This window comes from Chlorocebus sabaeus, chromosome 14 (genome assembly GCF_047675955.1).
Source record: "Chlorocebus sabaeus isolate Y175 chromosome 14, mChlSab1.0.hap1, whole genome shotgun sequence".
Lineage (NCBI taxonomy): Eukaryota > Metazoa > Chordata > Mammalia > Primates > Cercopithecidae > Chlorocebus > Chlorocebus sabaeus.
Genome location: NC_132917.1, coordinates 72,786,059 through 72,806,228, shown reverse-complemented (window position 1 = coordinate 72,806,228; position 20,170 = coordinate 72,786,059). Strand labels below are relative to the sequence as shown.

At 55.3% G+C, this 20,170-nt stretch overlaps 1 protein-coding gene across 1 annotated transcript; it reads right to left on the bottom strand.

Annotated features, from left to right (window-relative positions):
- Window positions 1–116: 116 nt before the first annotated feature.
- EMX1 (empty spiracles homeobox 1) lies at window positions 117–18,667 on the bottom strand. The gene is made up of 3 exons (XM_007970243.3): window positions 16,423–18,667; window positions 10,261–10,445; window positions 117–675 (listed from the first exon to the last, which is right to left on the bottom strand). The coding sequence occupies exons 1-3, from the start codon at window positions 16,940–16,942 to the stop codon at window positions 508–510; spliced, it is 873 nt and encodes a 290-aa protein (XP_007968434.1). The 5' UTR covers window positions 16,943–18,667; the 3' UTR covers window positions 117–507.
- Window positions 18,668–20,170: the final 1,503 nt, after the last annotated feature.

Here is a 20,170-nt window from a genome sequence, read left to right as displayed (position 1 = left end):
AGTACCCCACCCAGGCTCCCAGGCCCTGAACACATTTGCTCTACCAGCCCCCACTGGCCCTCAGAGCCGGAATCTACCACCCCAGGCTCTGGGGCTGGAGCTGGATGCCCGTGTCATTAAGAGAGAGACTTTTATTATTCCCATAGGGAAGGGAGACACTGGGGATCGCTAAACTACAGTAGTGCCTGGAAAATAAATTAAAACAGAAACGCATCAAAACAAAAGGGAGATTGGAGACACGGAGAGCAGCTGGGAGGCTGCGGTGGCGGGCGGGCCCGCCCAGGCAGGCAGGCTCTCCGAGGAGAAGGCCAAGTGGTCCCAGGCCTCAGCCAGCCCATTGCTTGTCCCTCTGTCAATGGCAGCCCCGGACTTCAAGCCCTGTGGGGCCATGACTCCAGGCCTCCCTGAAGCCTGGCCAGGGAGTGGCCAGAGTCCAGCTTGGGCCCACGCAGGGGCCTGGCCAGCAGCAAGCAGCACTCTGCCCTCGTGGGTTTGTGGTTGCCCACCCTAGTCATTGGAGGTGACATCGATGTCCTCCCCATTGGCCTGCTTCGTGGCGATGCGCCACCGGTTGATGTGATGGGAGCCCTTCTTCTTCTGCTCGGACTCAGGCCCTTCCTCCTCCAGCTTCTGCCGTTTGTACTTTGTCCTCCGGTTCTGGAACCACACCTTCACCTGGGCCAGGGAGGGAGGGGCACGGATGAGAAACTCAGGAGGCCCCCAGAGCAGCCACTGAGGCCTCAACACTCAGGCGGAGCTGAGAGCCTGATGGGAAGACCAAGGCTACATAGGGTTAGGGCCCCCAGGTCGGGGTCCCCTCTGGCCAGCTGCCCCAGTGGGTCTAACATTCACAGAAGGGGATGGTGGGGCAGGAAGAGGACACAGTGGGCCAGAGAGAAGGATGCTTTTCCTGTTCCTCTCAAACAAAGGGTCACAGAGCTGCTGCGCATCCCAGCTCCTCTAGCCCCAGCAAAGCCAAGCCAAGGTGGAGGAGCGCAGGCTCTGGAAGCTGGCAGACCTGGGACTCCACGAGTTTCTAGAGGAGAGATCATAATCGCTCCTTCACAGAGTGGATGTGAGTAGTAAATGAGGGAGCCTATGACCCACTGTGTGGGTTCCCATGAGCTCCCACAGGGCCTAAAGTGGACAGCACCCCATGGACCAGCCCCATGCTCTTTTGCATACACAGAGGCAGAGTGGGCATGGTTTCATAACCAGGAGGTGGCGTTTATACCAAGAGCAGTGCCTGGACAGCCAGACTACCCCTGGGGGCACAGAACCCGCTGCTAGAGACTCCAACCTCACACACTGTGTGGTGTCCTTCTTCAGGGGAGGCTTTCTTAGCAACCTCATGTAGCTCTCTCCCACCCCTCCTCAGAAGTGGAGCTGTAGAGGCTGGAGCTGGGCAGGTGGGGGGCCTTGTCCCTCAGGTGCCAGCTCCTCAGGGTAGTGAGGCCTCATTCTCCTTGGACAGACAAGGACAGAGAGGAGGTGGGTCTGAGGACAGTGTTCTGCCCTTCACGGGCAGCTCTAGACCTTCTGTCCCCACAGCACTGGCTCCTGCAGCCCATCCAGATGTGGGAACAGGTCACACAAGGAACAGTCAGGAGAAGCCCAGGGGACAGAAGCGAGCTCCACTTTGAACCCAGGGAGCCCCCTCTTCTGTGTCTGGCAGTGAGAGCCCTGGCAAGGTACGGGGTGGGGTTCAAACAGAAACTGGACAACCATCCTCCATGTTGGAGGAGGCATGAGGCAGAGGACAGGTCTATGGTTCCAAGCCATCTCCTCCAGGAAGCCTCTTTTCCCTCCTCCTCCAGTATCTGTTCAGTGTCCAGGACACAGCCCTTAATGTCCTCTCATGCATAATCTGGGAGGCTTGTCCTGGCTCCTGGACTGGCCCTTAGTGCCTGTAGGCTGTGGAGAAAGCCTTCATCTGTCAACTCTCCCTGACTCTGTGGTTCTTTACTTGGCTTTGCAGAGTCGGGCCAGACCCACACCGTCTTCAGTGTTGGCAGGAGGATCCTGGGTACTGATTCTCAGCTAAGTCCCTTCCCCCTCAGGGCTTCAGTCCTTCATGCATAAAAGAAATGTTCTGGGGACTCTTGCAGCGCCAGGGCACCTCTTGGATTCTTGCTCCAGAGGGCCCCGGGGGAGGAGGTGCAGAGGGCAGGCTACAAGGCCCGGATGGTTTCCAGGAAATGACAGCACATTCAAAAGCAAGTAGGTGTGGCCAACTGCAGCTGTGCAGACGGTGCTGTGTGGCAGAGTTGCGGGTGAGGAATGGTGGGTAGCCTCTTAGTTTTGGCAGCAGCAATGATGCTGAGGGGAGATCCTTGAACCCTGGGCAGGGCTGAGGGCAGGCCTCAGAAAGACTGCTAGGTCCAGCCCCTGCTCCCAGAGAACTGGGTAAAGCACAGGCCTTAGCCACAAGGTCAAGCAGTGCATCCAGAGGCAGACCTGGCCCCTGTGCCCTGCAGATGGTTTCATGCCCAGGAGGTGCTGCCCCTACACCCTTCCCAGGCAGTCCTCTCTGTCCCACCTACCCCAGGACCTCTCCTCACAGTCTCTTCTTGCCGGGACTTCCACTGTGCCAACTGCCCCGGTTTGAGAGCACTGATTTTAGAGCACGGGCACGGGGATGGGGGTAGCTGGCACTGAGTGCTTGCAGAGCAGCCAGCCAGGGTCTGGAAAGCTGGCCCAGGAAGGGTTGGTGCCCGGCCTCGATGGATGGAGTGAGGGCAAGGGGATTCTCCCCTCATTTCCAAACCCATAGCCTGGACATCTCACCTAGGCCGGCCGTGGAGGATGGCGGAGGCTCTGGGCACAGGCTGCTGGACTCCAAGCCCACCTATCTTTGGGCGCAGGGCCACCTGGACCCTGGGTGGTTCTCAGCACAACCATTTGGCAGCAGCCTCGCCCCTGCCCCCCACCCTGGAGCCTGCTGTGACTGTGCCAGCCAGTGGGCGGGTGAGCTCACCCTGCCTCCTGTGCGTGACTCAGGGCCGGATGCAGGGCCGGGGCGTCATTCCTGAGAAGCCCAAGTGGGCTGGCCGAAGGTGACCGTCAGGTGATGCAGGCAGTACCAGGGACCAAGGGCCCTTTTCTGTACCTTTCTCCTTCCACACACATTTCCAAGTGTCCTTCAGGAAGGAGACTGATGGTCACATTGGCCTGTAGTGGGATGGGCCCAGCATGCTGCCCTTGTCTAGCAACACTGGCTCAAAGAAGGAAAGCTTTGGATGGTGACTTCAGGCACAGGATAGGCCAGAGGCAGCTTCCTAGGGCACCCAAGTGAAAGGTGATCCTGAGTATTTTCTCCATGAAAAATACTGGGGTCAAGTAGGCATCTCTCTAGAAGCAGGGACATAAACCCTCTCCCTGTACAGCCTGGCCATCTTCCGGAGAACAGCCTTGGGCTGAGTGTCCAGATGCTGTTTACAAAGACTGCAATAACAGGGTGGTGCTTATGACTTCATAGCATTAGTGGAAACGCCAGGATGCACAGGGCTGGCATAGTGTGATCATAACCTTAGAAAAACAAAATCTACACACGGGGAAAAAAGACTAGAAGGAAATGTACCCAAAGTGTGGGTGATGTTTCTTTCTTCTTTCTACTTTTCTGAATTTTCCTTAATAGATTATTGATAATGGTAGTTATTTTTTACTTGGTAAAAGAAAAGGAACTGGGCTCTGAGGGTATTAGGAGATGCGAGTGACATTTCATGACCTCTCCAACCTACAGCCAACTCTGGATCCTCCAGACCCCCTTCCCTCGAGAACACAGGCCCTGGAAAGGAGCTGGATCATACGGTGTGGCTTGGAGGCTGGATCTGTCCTGCACATGCCTCCCCATCCCCAACACAAACACACTACTCACCCCTCTCTAAGCCCCAAGGTACAGTTGGAATGTTGGCTGGAGGACCCCTTGCCCACTCTGACCTCTCTACTGTAGCAAGAGGTCCCTCGTGGTCTCCCAAGTCCTCACTTCACTGAACGTCTCAGTTTCTCAGAGGCCAGATCCTTCCAAAAGTCTCTGTTCTCCTGAGTTACCTAACCTGGAATACTCTCCTTAGCCTTCAAGACACTGACCTGATGTTCCTTGATGGGAACAGTGACCCCCACTGTGCACTAATTTACTTATTTACATCTGTCTCCTCACCAGACTATGAGACTGGAGAACCAAAGTGGTATGTTAGTCCCAGTGCCCTGCCCAGAGGACATGCTCCATGTATAGTCATCTGGCTGGACAGGCCTATGCTCTAGGCAAGAGGTACCTGGGCCAGACCTGGAAAACAGGAGAAAATGAATAGAAGAGGGGCAGAATTCTAATCAGCAAAGGGTTTGAGAAGTGCTCAATGATAGAGAGACAGGATCTTTTTCTTTGTTTTGTGGACACTTTTACAAGAGGGCCAGTTTTTAATATTCCACATGGTAAACTGGATTGGCTACTTTTAGGGGAAGTTGGAGGAGGGAGACCTACTGCTGGGCGGAAGAAGGGTTGGCTTGAGTCAGGCAGAATGAAGAAGGTGAAACTGCTATGGATGAATGAATCAATTTGCTAGAGGATTGATCAATGTATGCATTAATGAATGAAGACATGCAAGCAAGAACAAAGGGAAAAATGAACTAACAAACAAGCAAACTACAGCTCCAGCCAATATTTCAGAACTAACCAGACTTTACTTTGGAATAATCTATTTTGAATGAACGAGGTCTGGATCCCTTCTTTTTCACCACTCGTGCAAATGGAAAGGTCTGTGGCTCCAGGCCCCTGCACACTTTCAGGTGAATAAGTGTCCTGTCGTCAAAGATTTCAAATATCCCAGAATGGACAGGAGCCTGGACACATCAATCAAGTCGCCCCTCAGCCTACTCTCCTCCCTGGGGACCCATTTCCTATCATTTGATCATGTGGGCTGTTCCCACTCTTGAGGTCAAGCCCAATGCCATGCTAAGTTCAACCTTCACCCCAGTAAGCTGAGGTCACCTCCAGCTCCCCACCAACCATAACCATAATCTCCCTAAGCCTCCCTGTCTCCTCCTCTTTCAGCCCAGCCTGGACCCTTCCTCTCTCTCTCTCAGGGAGACATCATAAGATTTACCTCAGGACATGTCCCCAGTCCCAGCTCCTCACAGAACCACTCTAATCTCCTTTATCTCCCCCTCATCCTCCCACACAGGACTCCTAGAACATGAGATGCAGAAGTTCTTGAAGAAAAGCCAAGACTTAGACAAGAGATATGGACACACCGTGAGCTAGGAACAAATGTCTCTTGATTTCTTCCTAAAATTCAGGTCACTTGGATATCCCCCTCTTATCCATCCCTCTAAGGGCAGAACATTCCAGAGCAGGAAAGGACCCTCCAAATCCTCCTTTCCATGCCTCTGAGGGGAAAAAGCCATAGGCAGGTGACCGTAACTCCTGCCTCCCAAGATCTCCCTGCCTTGGACTCCAAGATGGTGGCTGGTCCTGACAGCTCCTGCTCTATCTTCATCTGCCTGCCTCAAACCCTCCCCTTCTTTCCCTCCAACGTAGGATCCTAAGCATTCCCCCAAGCCTTCCAGGTCTGAGGCCTCCCAGAGCCATCTTCTCAAGCATTTCTATCCTGATACCCCTCAGCCCACAGCTGTGACATCAAGAGGACCCTAGTCATTCATCCTGTGCATGCTTCACAAGTGTGCAAGCTTGGCACTTAGCCTTCATCACTCAGTGAGCAATCTTCAGAGCCACAGACCACGTTTCTGTACCCTTTGCCCTCACCGCTCAGCTAAACTCTAACCCAGACAAGGTCAAGAAACACCTGCTGATCTCTTCAGAGCAGAAGGAGTAGCTGGAAACACTGACCAGTTGATCAGCCTGGAGCAACCAGGTGCTTTCTCTCACTTCCCCTAAAACTAACTTACCCCTACCCCCGACACACACGAACACACACTGAAGCATGCAAGCTGCACTCCATGTCATGTGACTGCCTAATGGCATCCAGTGTGTACCTATGCTATCATCTGACCTTTGGGCATCAATCACATGAAGCCCGCTGGTGCCCCACATGGTGGGCAGGCACATGTTGCACACACCCATTACACACACTCATTAAACTTGAGCCTCTGCAATGACCCAGGCCCAGGTCTGCCCAGCCAGTCACCAGGACTGAAGCTTAGACTGGTACCTTCTTGGTCATACTCCAGGGTGGCACTGAAGCAGTGAGGAACAAGTCATTAGAACCTGAAGGGAGAATTAGCCCTTGCCCAGGGCTCTTCCCTCACCTCCTAGATTGAGGCACTGGCCATCCCAACACGAATACCCCACTCCCATTAAACATATATAGTCACCCAGGTTGCCCACCTCCCAGCACCCGGCTGAAGTTTTGGGAGTGCACGGACCTCTGAGCTCTGGATTAAGAGCTCACACACATACTGATCTGAGTAACCCTCCGAGAAGTTTTATCCACAAACTGGTATATGCGTAATTTAAATCAACAATCAGCTGTGAAAGTACAAGGGAAAGATAGGAGAGGGACAGGGAGGGAGCAGTGACAGCAGAGAGCAAGGGGAATGATTGATAAAGTCAGTGTGTATTTGTATGGGCAAAGAGAAATGTGCTCATTAATTCAATACATGTTTATTGAGCATCTACTCCATCCCGGGCACTGAGCTGGGTCCTGTGAGAAATAGACAGGCTTGGCCTCTGCCTCCCAGAGCTAAGATGCTCAGGCCTGTTACTCATCATGATCACCCAAAGAACTGTTTTTAAACTTTTTCCTGCACCCTATCCTGGACTTCCTAAGAGAATCTCCTGGGTGAGGCCCAGGAATCTGTATTTTAAGATCTCCCTGGCCGGGCGCGGTGGCTCAAGTCTGTAATCCCAGCACTTTGGGAGGCCGAGACGGGTGGATCACGAGGTCAGGAGATCGAGACCATCCTGGCTAACACGGTGAAACCCTGTCTCTACTAAAAAATACAAAAAACTAGCCGGGCGAGGTGGCGGGCGCCTGTAGTCCCAGCTACTCAGGAGGCTGAGGCAGGAGAATGGCGTGAACCCGGGAGGCGGAGCTTGCAGTGAGCCGAGATCCGGTCACTGCACTCCAGCCCGGGCGACAGAGCAAGACTCCGTCTCAAAAAAAAAAAAAAAAAAAAAAAAAAAAAGATCTCCCTGAGAGATGCATGCTACTGGTCTACAGATTGATGTTTGGACATGGCAGATAATTAAGTAATAACAAAGTTTGATGCAAATCATGATAGGCAGGGGTTGTGTGGTGAGCTCTGAGAATGTGGAGGAGGGAGTGTACAGAAACACAGACAAGTAGAATGTAGAGGAGCCACAGAAACTCAGGGCTAGAAAAAACCCTGGAATTTGTGTCATTCAATCTCACAATTACAGAAACCGAGGCCCAGACCCAGAGAGAAGACAAAGCCAGAGCTAATAAGATAATAGATAACCATTACCAGACATATGGATATACTGTTTGTCAGTTGCTAAATAGCTCGATGGAGATGAAGTTTGAGATGAATGGTGGACACACAGAAGGTAAGATAGATGACAAAGATAATGAACAAATGGGTAATTAGTTCTTATTGTTAGGAAGAACATATAACTAATAGAAAAATTGGAAATATAAATTAGCCAGTTTTGGGGAGGCAGTTTAATGAGAGCAGACAGAAGTAGATGGCTAGATGTAAAACAGCCACGGGGAGGGACAGATTAGAGAGCTCTGAGAGACCGATACAGATACTAACAGTAGAAATGCATGGCAGGGGGGTTGATGGGGGTGACTGATGCCTGACAAATAGCTGATAGCTGGAAATGACAGGTAAGCTTGCCTGGTAAGTACCAAGAGGTGGATAGAGAAGTAGTTAATTATATAGCCTGGCTCCAAATGATAAGTTATGAGGGCAACAGAAAGGCAATGTTGATGACGGAAACTGCATAAGGCAGGAAAAACACTGGACTAAGAGGACACCCAGGTTTGGATCTTCTTATGCTTCTAATCCAACATACTACCTTAAAGGGAAGGGACTAGGGACAGGGATTAATATTATTTGAGCTCATATGAGGTACTTTAGTCATTAAACAACCTATTTTCTCGATGAGGAAACCAGAGCTCAGAGAGGTTAAGTGACTTGCCCAGGGTTACACAGTTAAGTTAGCAGGGAGGCAGGTATTTAAAATCGTGTTTGCCCACCTGGGAAGCTCTGCCCAATCCATCTCTCCATCTCAGGGTCTTCACCTGGAAGGACAGGCTGCCACAGGAGATTCCTCAGGCTAAAACCTCCCCTCATTCTTTTTGTTGTACCATATGCAAAAAGCAGCTCATTTACAGATGGGAAGAAGATTAACCCTAAGTTTTGATAGTTAATGAAGCTGGATACATTTATGTTATTCTGTCTGGTTTTGTTTTAAATATATGTTTGAAATGTCTCATAATAAAAATGAAAGAAACAATCAGTCTGTTTACTAACTGGCATTGTTAGGAGCAAATATTGACAGGCATCTAGGTTCAGTTTGAAAGAGAGTTAATTAAAAATGCTCTCACTGAGCTAAAAAATTGAAAGTTTAAAAACAATGACATTATTTCAACAAGTGTTAATCTGTGGGTGGTAGGATTAAAAACCATTTTTGTTTTCTTACACTTCTGCAATTAAAATTTAATAAATATTACTTTTTAAATGAGGTTAATTATAAACACCATTCTTAAACTAACACCTTGTTTCAAACAATAATTTTAAAACACTGCCAGGAGGGAAAAGGGAGTGTTATTTTATTAACGTATATTTTAAAAACATATCTTTCTTTGAAACGTTTTTAAAATTAACTCTTGTTTTGTAAGCTTTTCCCCTGCAGTTAGAACAGCCCAGCAAGCATGTCTGAAAACGCACGGGTCCTGCCTCTGACCCATGAGCGATTTGTAGATTGTTAAGTGGGGCATCAGACAGATATGGCAATAGATGCCAATAATGCCACCAAAGGAGGAGAGGGTGAGGTCCGCCGAAGAAAGCTGGGGATGAAGTTTGGGTCTAGGCTCCCTCACTAAGCCCCCTTCCTCCTCTGGCTGCTAAAGGGAGGCTCCGGCTGCCCCCCATGCCGGGCATCTTCTCACTGCCCGGGACTTGGGAGGGGACGATGGTGTAGTAGGGGCGAGACCACGAGGAAAAGGGGAGCGGAAGGTGAAAAGTCAGCCGGGAGGTAGCTGGGGGACCGTGGAGCTGGCCTCTCGCAACTCTGGGAGCCGGCAGGCACGCAAGGCCCATCCAGAGACTGAAATCCAGCTCCAGGGCAGCAGCTAGGCTGAGGGTCGCTGAGCCCCACTCCAACACGTCGGACCCGGGTGGACCAGGAGCTTATGCAGTGATCCCCAGGCAGCATTTATTTATGGCAAAGTCTACTTACAATGAACCCAAATCCACCTCCCTATAACTTTCATCTAATTCTTTAATTTTTTCCCTTAAATTAATGATCATTTACAAAAACACTACACGGTAATTGTTAATTTCACTCAGTTCAAGCCCAGACGCCGTTGGGGTTTATTCCTTCTCCCATTCGACAGCCTTTCCAGTGATTCAGAGCAACCCCTGAGTACCCGGGGTCTATTTCCCACCATGCCCAGGCCCCTCAGATGCTCTGCGCGCGCACACCGTGGCTTCCACAGCCCTACTAGACGGCCTGGGCCGGATCAGAGGAACCCTCGGGCCCCAAGCAGGGGCTGGCCCCTCCCTGGCTAAGCCTCTCTGTTGGTAGTCTGAAGACACCTGGGCTTTCTCCCCAGACCCTCCCTTGGCTGGTGGGCAGCCAAGGCCCCGGAACAGCAGGAAAGCCAGTGCGGACTGGCTCCCCGCAGGACTATGAGCGCCCCGGCACAGTGGCGGGAAAAGGGCTGCAGTAATGCCAAGGCTGGGGCCAGCTCCAGTGGCTTTGGTGCTGCCTGCGCTGCCCTCTCCCCAGGCGACCCGCTTCCTCCAGAGAACCTGGTCCCTCTGTGAGGAGCTTTGGGAGCCGGGCTCGGGATGCAGTTTGCATTTACTCTGCCTCCTGCTAGGTCCTTACTTAGCGCTTGACAAAAGTCCTGCGGCCTCAGCAGGCTGCACGCAGTCTCCAGGAAGGGGCTCTAAATTAGACAGGCTTGACTGCAGCGCCGCGAGGAATGGGGGCCTTTTGGAACCCAGTGGTGCTGGGCTGGGGCGGGCTCAGGGCCTCTCCTGCACCCGCGCACCCTCACCTCGACCTGGGCTCCGGGCGCAGGGCAGGCCGCGACCGGGGGTGATTACCTGCGTCTCGGAAAGGCTGAGACTGCCGGCCAGCTGCTTCCGCTCGGCGCCCACCACGTAGTGGTTCTTCTCGAAGGCGCGCTCCAGCCGCAGCAGCTGCGAGGGCGAGAAGGCCGTACGGATCCGCTTGGGCTTGCGTGCGAAGGGGCCGTGCAGAAGCAGCCCGTCCTGGGGCACGTCGCTGGCTGCGGCCCCGCCGCCGACGGCAACACACGCAGGTACAGACAGAGAGAAGGGGCGCCGTGAGCCGGGGCCCGGCAGAGCCCGGCCTCCCGCCCTGCTCCCACGCGCCCTGCCCTCTCTATTCCTTGAGACGCACACACAAGCCATTTCTCCCTTTGCCCTTTGGCCGCCCCCTCCCTAAGTCCACTCCCGTCCTCGACACCTCCCCACACTAGAGAGCCACTCCGCGGGGATACGCGGGGAATAACAGCACTCCAGATCCCTCTGTTAGGCCAAGAGATGGGTCCAGGCCGGGCAAGGCGCCGACTAGCCCAAATCCACAATGCCTGGGGCAGCGGAAGAGGCCAAGGGGTGGCAAAAGTCCCTTGGCTCTCTTTCTCCGTCCTTTCCCAGAGGCGCTGCCCTGGCCGCCAGTCCCAACGATTTGCTTTTAGTTAACTGGTCGCAAAGCATCTCCCTCCAAGAGAACCCAGGGTAGAGGCAGGGCCGGGGGTCAGGAAGGTGATAAGGGGAGCAGCGGTGTGCCAGGCACACCCTTGCCAAACACAGATTCAAGAACTAGAAGGTACCCAAGGAGCAATACCTTCACACCTGCTTGCACTAGTCTTGCGGCTGAATGCTCAGGCTACTAGCTCATTAAAAACTCCTGCCAGCAGGCTCTAGCTCTGTCTTGCAGAGGGTATAAATAGGCCAGTGGCTAGGTCAGTGGTCCAGGCAGCACCTGCAAGTGGAAAGTCAGGCTGCTTCTTCCCCTTTCTCCACCTCTCTCTCCCCCAGGCCTTGGCTGTCCAGAGACCCAGCCTCTAGAGTAAGCCCCCAAACCCCTATCCCAACACACACACTGGAGACTCCAAGTACTGTCTGGTGGGAAAAGCTTCATCCCTGCTTCATCCCTGAATAGTCCCTTGCTAAAGAAACATGTGTATAAATATCTAGATGTCATCTTTCTCTCTAATATATATAGATATAGATATATTGGTTTCTGCATGGGCGTGTGTAAATATATGTTCCAGCCTCCCTACTGTCTTTTTTTCCCATCTACTGTATAGGATTTTTAGAGTGTGACTGTCCCTTAGCAAATGTTGGCCAGCATAGGGACTCAGCTCCCACATGCAGGAGGAAGGGATAACACTGGACTGGATGAAGCTGGGGTAGGGGAGATGGGGTCAGAAACTATCAATGCCAAAACAAGCCTCTACCCACAGCCCCTGTCTCAATGAAACCCCCCTCCCCCCGCAACTAGGCCCTCACACAATCTCTGGCTTGGCTGCACATGCTAACAAGACTCAAAACAGGCCCTGACAAAATCACCCATGGATTCTCATGCAAGGGCACATAACAGCCTCCTGACGCACCAACAACACAGAACCCTAGATGGAATATTTTGACAGAATTAGCTCTTGGGACTGACTGATCCAATTAATTTCTTCAGAGATGGCTACTGGTTGGACTTGATTTGACCTGTTGTTTTGCTCTAAGACAATCACCTGGATAATTCAGTTAACATCTCCCATCTCTGGAAACATCTATGTAAGTGAAGCAAAAGCACATAATTGAGATGCTGTAGCTAAAACTCTCCAGGTAACTGTGTTGGTGGAATTTGCCTGACCTTACTTACTCCAAGTCTCTGGGCTGTGGATACCTAAACAGGCCAAGTTTTTGCTGGAGTTTTCTGTGGAAAAGAGTTGCTAGGATTGTGGGGTAGTGCCTGGGAGGGGTCAGTCAATAACCTCCAGTCATCTTGTCAATTTCAACTGGTTGGATCTGTGTGGCCACAAAAATGGTGGGACCACATCACAGGGAGATGGGTGAGGGACACCCCATTTGGTTATTCAAGTGGGGGCGGATCTAGGGTCCTCGGATCTGACTGAAGGAAGAGAAGTTTCACTTGGGATAGTGGAATAGACAGATGGTCAGGGAAGGTGGTCTGGCAGAGATGAGTAAAGAGCAGAAAAACATGGAGCCTGCTCCAGGTGGGGAATAAGGAAGATTAAAGTCTCGGGGGTGGGGCCAAGTGAGGTAGGCCAGGGAAAGGTGGGTGGAAAGCAAATGCTTCTTGTTGATGTTAATAACTTGCCTCAGAACCTGTTATGAACCTGGGTGAAGTCCCAGTAGTGGTTTCCTCTGGACAAATGAACCAGAGAGGGAGAGAGAAAGCCTAGCTCATCCCAGCATTGGCAGGGTTTGGCCTCAGCTGCTGGGCTGGCCCAGGTTGGTCAGAAGTGAGGCTGCAGTGTGGAAAGCCCAGTAAGTGTGTGTGAATAGGATGCAGAGGTGTGAAGGGCAGTGTGGGGCTGAGGAAGCAGGTTTGCAGTCTGCCCCAGTGTCTGTCACGCAGTGACTATTTTGTGATTCTGTGGTATATGTCAGTCACCTGAGTGGTGGAGTGCTCTGTGTTTGTCTTTATAAACCCAGATGAGAGGATGAAGGCAACAAGCTTCTGTCCCAACATATATGCCCCTTTGCCTCAAGTCTGGTTATTTTCGGGGGATGCTAGGTTGCTTTGGGTCTACCTTACTGAGAAAATGGGCCCAGGTCATTGTCATGTCCAGTTGTGGTAGATAGCATGTCTCCTAAAGGGTATATTTACATGCAAGTGCAAAAACACAGGGGTCCTTCTAACCCCATCACAGAGAAGCAGGAGACTGCAGGATGAGTCGAGATGCTAAGTGATGACAGGTTATTTAATTCCAAAAGAATAAGGACATTTCCCTGTTAGAAAGCGGATGTTCAGTACACCACCAAACATCCTGAGAAACAGATCAATTGCTACGTTTCTGCAAAGACAAGGGTGATGCCTTAGGTGCCCAAGTACCTGTACCCACCCCCACCCCTCGACCTGTGGGAAGGAGGCCTGAACCACCCCTACCAAGGGTTCAGTTTCCCTTGCCTGGACTACAAGGGCAGAACAAACTTGGGGCTGGAGTGCGGCCTGTTTGGACGCAGTAATTCCGGGCTGTGAGAACGGGCTGTCAGTTTCGGACTAGGACAGTTAGCAAAGTGGAAAGGGACTGGTATGGCCTTCCCTGGAGCTAGGGAAATGAATACCCCTCTCCCCCCACCCCCGGCCTCCCTACCCCTCCGATTTTTCTACAGTCACTCTTTTAGGGCCCCTTCAAGGCAATGGCTGGGAACTAGCACTAGGAACTCCCAGGAATGAGGCGGCTGGAGGTAGGAGCTGGGGATCCGAAGCAGCCGGGGTCCGAACTGCAGTCTTCGAGCTGAGCTGCAGTGTTCGCTGGAGAGGCCGCCGCCGGCCAGGGGCTCGGGGCCGGACGGCTGGGCGGAGGGCCCTAGGGCTAGGAGAAAGAGAGGCAGGACAGGCGGCGGAGATAACCTCATTCCCCGTCCTCCTGCCAGAACAAAGGCGACCTTAGAAGCTCCGGCCCATTGTCGTTGCGGGTCCCGGGGCGCTGGGTCTCTACACCCCCCTCCCGGCGTTGCTCCTAGACCCAGAAAGTTCCTGATCTCGCGGAAACAGTACCGAAATGCGGCCCACTCCTGGTCTTCGCCGGCTCCTCCCCTTCGGGCCTCGAGAGCGGCCCCGACCTTCGGGGTCCAGGACGATTCCGCATTCGCTTTTCCCCTTCCACCGCCTCGGTTAGCGGAGACGCTGCTTCCCTGTGCGCCGGGACCGCGCCGCCCGAGCGCTGCGCACAGAGCGCAGACATGTTCCTTTTCGTTCGTGTGGGGTTTCGTTTGTTGCATTAAAACGGGGCTGAAATGAGCATCGCTGAGACCCGGTTCTCTAGAAAACGCGGCGCCGGAGGGCCCGAGACGGCTCGGCTCCCAGCCCCGCGGCCTGACCGGGACTGGAGGGCGTGGAGCCGCCGGGGAGCGCGTCCGTCTGCAGCGGCGACGATGGACCGCGAAGCCACAGCGCTTCAGGGTTCGAAAAGTGCTTCAGTACCCAACGGATTTCCCGGTCCGAAAATGCAGCCACACTTGGCTCCATCTCCGCGTCCAGACTCGGTTCTTGAGAGAAAAATTCAACTGTTTGTGCAACTCGATAACGTACCCGCTGGGGCTGATGGCTCAGGAAGCGGCGGCAATTTCCAAGAGGGTTTTGCGAAGGATTTATCCGCCTCGCCTCGCCTCGCCTGGCTGGAGACGCTCAGAGCTGGAGCTGAATTTTTCTCGAGGCGCCCCCGGCCCTCGGCGCCCGGAGGCGGGAACCGCGGTGCGGAGGGCGTCAGGGGCTGGATTCGAAGCCGAGGGTGCGGCCCAGGATGCCGCCTCCGGACAAGCTGAACCCCTGGAGGCCACAGCACTTAGAAGCGGCCCCGCCCTCTCCTCCGAACCCCTAACCCTCCACCAGCCTCCAACCCGCCAGCCCCTCGGCCGCGGCGGCCCGCCCGTGGGCTCACACACCGCCCCAACTACAACTCGGCCCTTGGGCGCCAGGTTTTGAGACCCAGGCTTCGGATCGAGCCCACGGAGGACCAGGGTAGATTGCTCAGTTTTGAAGACATTCTCATGTTATCGGTAAACATTTATTTTTAAGTGGCAGAAACTCTTGCCCAAGGCAGATGACATTGTAGGCATTTTTGGTTTTTTTGGATTTGGATTTGGGCAAGTCTTTGAAATCTTCAAAGAGGAGACAAGGCTGCCCACAACCATTCTTATTCTAGTAATTACATTCTCTGGTTTTGTGGGATCTGCCAAGTCAGGATCTATTGGCCAGGTGGGACTGAAAAAAATTGCCTGACAAATCATGACCCGGGAAAGCGGTTTTCTGTGAAAGTCAATGTCAAGAGATAATTTTCATTTTATTATGTAAATAACTGTGCCAAACATCTAATTGACTGTAGACATAGACTATTGGCCGTCACATTAGCTCCCGGAGCCGAAGCTCCAGCCATGTCCCTTTCATTTGTTTCTCTAAAAGCCGGGTTACCTAGCTCTGAGCCATAGACCCTTCTCACAAGGCTGCGGTCTGGTCTACACTAACAAAATAAAACTGGAAACTAAAGTGATGACTGTACAAATCAAGGCCACTCTTTAAAATAAAATTTAGAAAAAGAAAAAAGAAAAGAAAAGAAAAGAAAAACAAACTCCAACAAATTTCAAGGAAGAAAACGAACTCCAACAAATGCAACTCTCTTTTCTCCGGGAAAGACAAATAATTGAAACGTGTCTCTGTGTGTGTGTGTGTGTGTGTGTGTGTGTGTAAGGCGAGTGGAGGATCTTTATTAGCAAGCCGATTGCTGGGTGCAAACTCCGGGGTTCGGGCGGGCTACGACCTTAAAAGCCCTCTGCCCCCGCCCCCTGCCCGGGAAAACTGTCCTCGGTACTCCAGCAGCCGGGTAGGCTCCCTCCCAAAGGCGACGAGCAACGGCGCAAGCCAGTTTGCTTACTGCAAACCTTCCCCACCTTGGGTAAGAGAGGCACGTGTGACTTGGAGAAGTCGGGCCAAGGTTGCCGAGAAATATCCCAAGACAGCCGGGCCCTCCACGCTGAACATTAACTCTCCGACTCGCCCTCCCCGCTGCCCTTGCTTCCCACAGAACTGGAGCACGCGGATGGACTTTCCCCGGCCCTGACGCGCCAGCGAAGGCTGAAGTCTGGGAGGTGGTGGTGGACGTGCGAGCGATGCGTGGTGCCAGGTCAAGCCGGGTGGAGGGAGAGCGGGAGCAGCTGTACTCTGGGCTAAGACTGGCTCAGCCGGGAGAGACAATTGGGCAGGCCGTGGCGAGGGCCAGCAGAGGCTCCGACAACGCGCCTGGGCTTGCGTCCGAACTGATATATTTTCTAGAAAAGCCTGGAGGTCTCCACCTTCTTTTCTGGGAGGGAGACCAATGCGGCAGAGGCGCGGGTAGAGCCCGCACGGCTATTCCCTGCTTGGGAATCTACCTCCGCGGACCTGCAGCCTTCCCAGCAGTAACTTCTGAACGGCCCCGCGCGCCCCCGAGCCTCCCCCGCATCGCCGCAGCGCGGGCGCCGGCCGGCCGCCTCGGCGGGCACAGCGTGGGCACTCACCCTGGAAGCGGTGGCCGAAGAAGCGGTTCCGCAGGACCCAGGGGTAGAAATGGAGAGGGTCCCGGTGCTGGGCGCCGAAGAAGGAGTGCGGGGGCTGCAGCGGGGAGGCGCCCAGCTGGTGCGCCGGATGCACGGTCAGCGCGGGGTGGTTCATGGCCTCGGGGAACACGAGCTCTGGCCCACCGTAGAGCGAGCGGCCCGCGCCCGCGGCGGCCGCGGCAGGGAAGCCACTCACGAAGGCCGCCTCGGCCGCGCTGGGGTGAGGGTAGTTGAGCGCCGTGGGCCGGAGCGGTTCCTCAGAGGCGGCCGCCGCCAGGAGATGGGAGCCCGCGCCCCCGCCGCCAGTGCCCCCGCCGGTGCCGCCGTCCTTGGCCACCAAGGACTCTATGGTAAAGCCACGCTTGGCCGCGGGCTGGAACATGGTCGCAGCCGCGGGAGCTGTGCGAGGCAGCCGGGCTCTGGGGAGCGCTCCGCGTCCTGGCGCCGCCGCCGTGCGGGGTGTGCACCCAGCCAGGCACATGCACACCCGCCCGCACCCCTCACCTCCCACGCCCGCCCGCTTGCGCTCGGCCCCCGCGGGCGAGCCAGGCGCGGAGCGGCGAGGGGTGTGTGAGCGAGCGAGCGCGGGGTCCGGCCACAGCGTACAGCCAGGCGCGGCGGCAGCTGCGGCGGAGCGGGCAGCTCCAGGCGCCCGCACAGGCGCGGGCTCTGTGCGAGGCTGCGAGCTGCCGGTAAGGCCCGAGGGCTGAGCCCGGCTCCCTCCTTTCGGAGTCCCGCTGGGACCGACCCCAGCCCCCGGTGTCCCCGCACTGCCCTGCCCGGCCCCAGCAGCCCAGCGCTGCGAGGCGCGAGTTAGCGGGCACCTGCCCCGCGCTCGCCCATTGGCCGCCGCTCACCTGCCCCAAGGTGGGGGGCGGGGCGGGGCGGGGCGAGGGACTGCGGGTGGGGAGGGAGCCCGCAGTCGGAGGCAAAAGCCGGACTGGAGCCTTCGCGGGGAGATCCAGGCCTCCTCCTCCCCTCGCCACTGGCTTCTCCTCGCGACTCCGCCCTTTAGCTGAGTCTGGTGGCCGCTGCCGCCGTCTCAACCCACGCGGGAGCCGAAGAAGGCGTCCGAAGGGCCTGGGGGTAAACTCCAACCCCCGCCTCCCCGGTGTGTAGCTCAGCCTAACTCTCCCATTCGTCCTGGGATATCGTTCCAGTTCTCAAAGAACTTGGATCCGAGAGGAGGGTGGATGTTTGGGGTCCAACATATTGGTTTTCCCGAAAACCAGCTTTTTGCTCTCCTGCTCTCCGGGACTCTCCCACTCACCCACTATCGGCCTCCTGGGCCGCGGTCTGAAGCTGCGGCCTTGTTCCTGAGGTTTCGCGTTTTCTGGATGTCACGGGGCACAGCTCTGGAAAGGGGACGCTCACTGCCTTCACAAGGGGCCAGACGGGGCATTGCGCTGGAGAAGCCGCCGAAGCGGTCCCACTGCAACCCTCCAGCTGTTCGTGGGGCTGGAAGCAGCTCCTGTGCCCAGCCACGGCGCCGCGACCGGCTCGGACCAGGACGGCGGGCCTCGGCACTGGGCGATCCACCTCCTCGCCTTCTCTGAGGCTCGGGGGGCTCAAGTGTCGGCGGGCCGGACCAGGCCAGGGCCTCGGAGACACTGTGGCTTAAATTGAAGCTGTCCAAGTAGCCGCAGCCCATCCCAAGAGAACACGCCGGCCGTCAGGACACGCAGAGGCAGCCTGACCTCCCTCGACCTTCACCTTCCACCTGCAACCGCGGAACCGCGGACGACTCTGCTGCGGCCAGTTTTTCCGTGTTGCGGACGAATTCCCTGGGGGCAGTTCTCACGACTGGCCGCGAGAGCCGGAACTCGGCAAACTTTCCCACCCCGACCTTCCAGGCCGCAGAAAGGCGGTGCTCCCAGGCCTAGGAGGGCGCGGGCAGCGGTGGGGAGGCTGGGACCTGGACCTTGCCAGCGCACTGTGGAGAGGAAGCCGCAGAGAGTTCCGCTTCCTCGCCGCTGCCGGGGTCCATCCTAGCGGCCTGAGCGCCGCCCAAGCGCGCAGATCCGGGCTGGGCCTCTTGACGCCCCCAAGGCCACGGGGTCCACGCGCCGCGCAACTGTGCAGGGACTCCAGGCCGGGTCTTGGCAGCGGCCCGCCAAAGCGCCAGGAGCCGTGGTTTGGAGAGCGCTCTGGGCGCCCCGGCCGCCACAAAGCGGGTTAAAGTCTATTTTCCACTCGACTGCTCCGAAAAGCCCCCGCGCGCCGACGCCGTTCCGGCCCCCTTGGACGAGGTGGGGAGGGGCGGCCAGGGGCGGGGAGGCGAGGCGGCCGCACCCAGCACTCCTCCGCGTCCTGGGAACCCCGGGGCCTGGCACGGCGGAGACACCGCAGAGGCGCCTTCGGAAGGAATGATGGAATCAGTGGGGAGCGCGGGTGTCTCTTTTGCTGGCCTCTCCGGAGATTTCCGGCTTTCTGTGATGGTCTTTTCCTCTCGTTTCTGTCTCAGGCTCTTTATTTTCCCCCTCTCCTGCCTCCTGGCTCCCCTCCCTCCCGACTTTTCCTCCTCTGATTTCTTCCCCCTCCTCCTTTTCACCACCCTCAGTCTGGGAAAAGGGGAAGCGCCGCTGAGTGGGCGACCAGGACCCGACCAGGCCGTATCTCTAAGGGGGCGGGGGTGCGGAGCTGGGCAGAGGTACAGAAGATTTTCGTTCCATATGGAAGGAGACAACGACGGGATTTTGTTGGAGCAAGGTTCCCACAGGGATGCGGGTTCAGTTGGATAAACGTTGCCTGGGCCTGTGCTCTGCGGCGACAGAGCAAGTGCTGGGGGCTGAGACAAGACGGGAGCCCAGCAAGCTGAACCCGGCCCCAGGGCCTTGCACTCCTAGCCTGGTAATGAATCCCACCCGTCCTGTCGCAGACCCCTGCCTCCTACGCCCGCCTCCTACGCCCACCGCAAGGCTGGCCAGGGGCCGCGAACTTGTTTAACTGGGCAGGTAGAGGAGCTTGGAATCTACTCACCGTCCTAGACTTGCATCTACACTGGCCACCTCCTTTCATTCGTGTGGCTCTGGGTGTACTTGTTCATATCTAAATCGATAGACCTTTTATTACACCACCTTCCCTTGTGAGGCTTTCAAATGCTGACATTTCTATTCGGGAGGCTGAGGCAGGAAGATCTCTGGAGCCCAGGAGGTCGAGGCTGCAGTGGGCCGTGATCATACCACTGCACTCCAGCCTGGGCGACACAGGGAGATCCCATCTCTAAAACAAACAACAAAAAAGTTGACATCTAGTTGTCTGTCATTAACTCCACTTTACAGATGAAGAAACAGCAGAGGATCAGTAACTTGAGTCTGGCCACGTCTGGGTTGGGCTGGGACTACCCAGGGGTCCCAGCCTGGCCTAGGTTCCACTCCCATTCCATCCCTGCCAGGATGCAGTCCCAGACTTCCCCGGGGAGGAGGAGGGGGTTGGAATGCGCTGGGCGATAGTTGTTCTGTTTTCCTCCTCCTTCACCCTTCCCTCTCCCAGCGCCCCTTTCTGTCAGCTTCCTTTCCTGTATTTCCCTAATTGTCTTATTTTTCTTCCATAGCTCTGCTTATCTTTATCCCTTGGCTAGTTTCCTCTCTTTTCACTCTTCTTAGGACCTCTTCTCTTGTCGTTTTCCCTGCAGCAAGTTAAGAGAAGAATTTGTCACCCTCAGGGGGGTCTGTAAGCCTGCCGCTGTGTTCTGGATTCTGTATCAGTG